Below are 5953 nucleotides of genomic sequence, written 5' to 3' on the forward strand. Positions count from 1 at the left end.
ATATAGTTTATATAGGGAAATAACACTTTTCGGTATATATTTTATCCATTTTCAGCAGAAAATTGCTCAAACTTAGTCAGAATCATCTTGGGTAAATGAGAGTTTTACTTTGTAAAATTAGGATTCCTGCCCCCTCCCCAGGGGCTAGGGCGGGGCCCCAAAGGGAACATTTACCAATATTTTCAAATTCTTATCCATTGATGACATGACAAGTATTGTATTTCACTTAGTTTACATGCTGATTTCCACATCACATCTAAACAATAAAATAAAGCTACCAGTATCTATGATATCACTCAGGTGACCGCTAAGGCCCTTGGGCCTCTTGTTTATTACAGCTGTTCGGTTTCTTTGAAGGACGTTTTTTGCAGCTGAGATAGTGGGTCTTCCATTCGCGTACATATGCGTTGTTTGCGCAAGAGTTTGTCTTCCAATCGTATCTTGATTAGGGGTTCAAAATGCTTCAACAAATTGTCTTCACTACACAGGTCACATTTTCGGTCGATGCAGTCAAGTTTGTGGAACTTTGAGTTCAGCGATGCAGCTGTATTTATTCTCCAATTTTAGTTCTGCTTTTTTCAATTTCTGTGCGGCAAGGTTGAGTGTATCCAGTTTATATTGAACGTTGAGACAGAGACAACTGTTAAACTTTTGCTGTTTTACAGTGAGTACCTCTTTAGGTCCAAGTTTCCGGAAATGGCTAAGTGACACTTTGATCTCTGGATTATCTTTCATGAATCTGACATGTGCCTGTTGTAAAGTGTCAGCCCATTTGAGCAAGGGACATGTCCTTGTTACAATACAATTAACAATACAAATGTAATAAAATTTCAGAATAACTACACAAATATCCTATTCTTCACTAATCTTTAGTATTCATGTGTACCAAACCCTGGAACAAGTCTTTTTTTTCAATTTCAATCTCAAAATAGGATGTAACTTAGGACGACAAATTTGGAGTCGGCGTTACATCTCGATATAATTCTGATCAAAATGTCTAAATTGAAACTTTGTTTATAAAAGGAACATACAAAGTTGTTTCATTTAATGATCTACATTTGCTTAGAATTATATATGATAAATCATGTGTTATTGTTTCAACATGGATTCTTAATCTGGCAATTTCATGTGTGTTTTTAACTTCATTTTTTTGAAAAGTGACCCTTCAAACCGAGAAAAGGTGGAACTACAACTTTAGCACCAACTTTCTGCAAGAGATCTTGTATCAGGAATCCCTTGTCAGCCATCACCTCATCTCCGACATCAAGAAGGTCTATCAATCCTGACACTTTGGTGATTTCCTTGTCTGAAATGGAACCAGTGTGTAATGCACTTATAAAACTGATTGCACCACAAGGTGTTATACCAATTAAACCCTTAAAGGTTGTGTGCGACTTGTAATTGGAATAAGTTTCTGAATTCAATACCTTAGCACTAGGGGTTTGGGCACGCAACTCTGTGCAGTCCACGATCACCCTGGTGTTAGGGTATGTGACTTTGAAACATTCAGGCATATTTGCATTCACTCTGCTTTTTGAAGGCCAAATGGGCAAGCTTCCCAACATAAAATACAAGTAGTTTACCCATGTTATCAATAATCTACTTACTGTACTAGTAGAGACTCCAAAACGGATAGCAAGATCATGCTCATTATGACCTTGCCGAATACGACATAGAAATAGAAAAAACTGGTCAATAAGAGGAAGTGTTTCACAGCGGAAAGGATCTTCCTTACTGTCAACACCTAACCTCTTACGTTGAATCTGACTCCAGCGTGTCATTGTAAAAGCAGTTGGCTGGAGACTCTCAAACACAGCTTTTAAACAGGCATATGACTTAAAACCTGTATACATATTTAAAGTATATTCATCAGTACTAAACCTCTCAATACAAAACCTTTGATTAATTTTTGCCTGCAGCCTAGCTTCAAGCGTTGCAATGTACTGTGTTGAGAGCTCCAGCTTCTCTGCATCCGACAGCGGAAGAGGGTCTGTCACATAGTCATGGTCCTGACTAGGAATAGGCTGATGAATATCATCCCCATCTGCAGGAGCAGCATCAGCATGCTTCATATGCTTTTCTTGAAGTTGATGGTCTCTGCAAAGAATAATGAAAATTTCACAATCCTGCAAATGGAAAGTTAAATAGCCGTAATCAAAGCAGTGCAGGATGTCAAGTTAAGTATTATAAAAACACAAAGAGAAAATATTGATTGTAATGATGGTGTTATATACATTTAACATTGAAGCGGAATGATACACCGAATATTCATGACTGATTAATGAAAACTGCTGAAATCAAATTGGAATGTTGTTTTAACCTGCATACATAAAATATTATAAAATAGCAATAAATTCTTTTATGGTTATATGATCAACATAAGAAAGAAAAAGTTAACACTTATTGAAAAGGGCAAGGTATACATGTTTGTCTTAAGATTGTAAAGTTTGTTAAATTATGAAATTGTGCTGATTTTCACCTTGTTCATAGTCAACTGCTATTTATGAGTCCTCTGGGACTCGAACCCAGCATCCAAAATCAATTGGATGGTACCAAATACAAAACTCTGTTCATGCAAAACGAATGAAAATCAACAGACCATCCAACAAAGTACAACTTCAAAATGTTTTTTTTTTATATAAATGATTAAATTTTCATTCAATTATGAGACTATTCATGTAGCATATATATTACTGTCATGTATAGCATATATATATATACACTGTTGACATGTTAACTAGGTTGTGCCAATACAGCAAAATTGGTATTGATGTTCTCAAGTTTCTTTATCTTCTTTTACTGGTAAGTGTATAGATCTGTATTTTACAAAAAGCAACTAAAAATATTTTTTATGATAAACAAACTTCTTATATAATATAAATTAAATGCTTTAGTTTATCTTAACACTTCAAATTACTTTCATTTATTTATTTTCACATTGGGGGCTTCATACACTTTTCAATATATAACAAATGAAATGAATGAATCATAAATTATTTATCTATTTTGAAAAAATGGTTTAGGCATTATTTTGATTACATTTGAGATTATTTGATGTTATTTTTTAAAATTTAACCAGAAGAAAAATCACAATGTGTGGGTATTTCCTTGTAACCATATGTTGATACCGGATAGGTCTCAAAACCATGGCTGCTCTCCACTCTGACACCAATGACCTGTATTACAAAAGTGTGATAGCAGAAAAGGAGTCAACATGTTAGGCCAAACAAAAAATATGTTGTGTTTCCAGTAACCCTAATTACCTTAATTGTTTGTGCCAATAATACCCTACACATTTGAAGGCAATTTTCAAAGAAGCACTGTTAAAGTCAAGATCACTTTCCTATTCAAACCATATAAACTTATTTGTTAAAATAAAATTTGTCACCTGCCTACCTACCCAAAATTTGACCAACATGTTACAGGAAACAAATATATATTATTTTGTCGGGCCTGATGCTAAATAAACAAATCAACATTTACTATACCTGGGCTATGATGAATGATCAACCATTCGAAAATGTCAACATATATGAATTGTAAAGAAAAGACTATACATTGAATTTATTTACTGTAAAAGTGAAAAGTTCATGCTTTTGAACAAATGGATTTGACAAGCCCATTCAGAGATTTAATTGTGTTATGTGCATGTATGTTCATTGCATAGGAAACATACTTTTAAACTTATATTATTAAAGGTTAAAAATCTCAATGAACAGTTGCATGAAAGTTCACTTTTAAAGTTTATATATCCATGTATCAGTTAGATGTATATGCTTATTGATTTTGTTTAGGGTTTTCCCACTGCACTGTTCAAAATATAGGTCCTAACAAAGAAGATTTATGTATTGCTAGAAAACAAACATTGTAAAAATATATTAAACCAATTACTAGTGTATTGAGAGTATCTTTCTTACAGGACAAATGGACGTTTTTTGGGAGGAGGTCTCTCAGCTTTTGCATTATTCCACTGGAACACAGTGGGGACTGTTCCCTCCTTCAGCTTTCTTATTCCTGTTAGAGTCCTTTTGAAATTGTCCAAGGAGAAATGTTCTGAGCACACATATGTGCAATTTGTAATCTGTAAACAAGGTACAACTAATTACTGCAGCTGTTAACTATCCACAGCATACTAATTTATGCATCAAATCCAAATTTATTTAAAGCACAATGAAATTAAAAACTGGTTTCTGTATATGTATAATCCTTGTTTGCATGTGTACATAACATTTGTGACAAGCCTGGGGCCCCTGTGATATAAAGTTCAACTAGTCAGTACTGTCAAACTTTTGACATGGCACAATATAACCTTCTAAATTTGCTCGTGTTGACCACAGGGATTCGTTACAAATGTCTAATACATGTATATATATTTATACCTGTACTGATATAGGTCACACTCACAGCATACATAAACATACAGAATTTGACTTTTGTAACGAATTCCAAATAAATTTGAGATGGTTTTAGTAACAACAAGATACAGCTAATAAATGTATCTGTCTTGCAGCATTTGAACAGACAACATATCAGTATAGCATATGTTTACTAGACACGATTAGTAACGAACCCCTGTGAAGTGACGGGATACAGCTGGTATCGACAACAATGGCATCTCTATCAGGACGGATTTATATATATTTTAGCTTGCAACAACAGAAAAGTATGCGATTATGACATTGTACCACGAGTACTTGCCTCGTTTGTCAATGCACATATATATGTACCCACATGTGCATACTGACTGTCGAGGTAGTGATGAGGGGGGGGGGCATTCCTGTATATTCAATACAAATACCTTGAACAGCGAGCCCTCGTCTCGTCTGATGCGGACTAACCACATCTTCCGGACTGACTCCTCTTTAGGAAAAACATGGAACGATATTTTCCTTCCTATATGTCTGCTGTCGCTGGAACAAAAAGGCACACAACAGTGCTTCGCTGCCATGTTGTACAATTCCTAGGTGGCGCTGCCTGTGCGCCTTCAACCTCGTTTTGACATCCGTGTCCATGACGCGTGAGAAAAGCGTATTGCAATATTTTGGATCTTGATCTTTCTTTATTTAGAGTGGTTTAAGTTAGCTAGATAGGGCGCTATATCAAATGTATATTTATTTTTAGGTCACCTGAGCTTTGCGTCGTGCGTAAACTTTTTACATTATCAACTTCTTCTCAAGAACCAGCGGATGGAATATTTTCAAACTTGGTCAGAAGCATCCTTGGTAGATGAGGCTACCAAATTGTAAAATTGGGATTCCTTCCTCAACCCTAGGGGCCAGGGCGGGGCCCAAAAGGGAAAATTAACCAATATTTAAAAAAATCTTCTTCTCCAGACTCAGAGGTATTACAGTCATTTTCTCTGTATGGATGGAAAGATCATCAGGGGCTTTATTTAAATTGTAAATTTCAGGACCCCCGAACTATCCGTTCTCCCTTGGGAAGGGGGTAAAGTTTACTATAGTGTAAAACAACACTTTAGGGTATATTTTGACAATTTTCTGTTTTAAAATTATTCTTACTTTGTGAGAATTATCCTTAGAGGAGGGAGATGGTTTTAAATTGTAAAATTGGGATCCCTACCCCAACCCTAGGGGCCAGGGCGGGGCCCCAAAGGGAAAATTAGCCAATATTTCAAAAATCTTCTCCAGACTCTGAGGTATTACAGACATTTTCTCTGCATGGATGGAAAGATCATCAGTGGCTTTATTTAAATTGTAAATTTCAGGACCCCCGAGCTATCCGTTCTCCCTTGGGGAGGGGGTAAAGTTTACTATAGTTTATATAGGGAAACAACACTTTTGGGTATATTTTGACAATTTTCTGTTGGAAATTATTTTTACTTGGTCAGAATCATCTTTGGTAGAGGAAGATGGTTTTAAATTGTAAAATTGGGATTCCTACCCCAACCCTAGGGGCCAGGGCGGGGCCCAAAAGGGAAAATTAACCAATATTT

General features: G+C 35.7%; 1 protein-coding gene across 1 annotated transcript; it reads right to left on the reverse strand.

The window, feature by feature from the left end:
- Positions 1–1109: 1109 nt before the first annotated feature.
- LOC110463521 lies at positions 1110–4898 on the reverse strand. Its single transcript, XM_021518163.1, has 3 exons — positions 4799–4898; positions 3918–4081; positions 1110–2097 (listed from the first exon to the last, which is right to left on the reverse strand). The coding sequence occupies exons 1-3, from the start codon at positions 4841–4843 to the stop codon at positions 1143–1145; spliced, it is 1164 nt and encodes a 387-aa protein (XP_021373838.1). The 5' UTR covers positions 4844–4898; the 3' UTR covers positions 1110–1142.
- Positions 4899–5953: the final 1055 nt, after the last annotated feature.

The sequence above is a fragment of the Mizuhopecten yessoensis genome, unplaced genomic scaffold (assembly GCF_002113885.1).
Source record: "Mizuhopecten yessoensis strain PY_sf001 unplaced genomic scaffold, ASM211388v2 scaffold10913, whole genome shotgun sequence".
NCBI classification, from domain to species: Eukaryota; Metazoa; Mollusca; class Bivalvia; order Pectinida; family Pectinidae; genus Mizuhopecten; species Mizuhopecten yessoensis.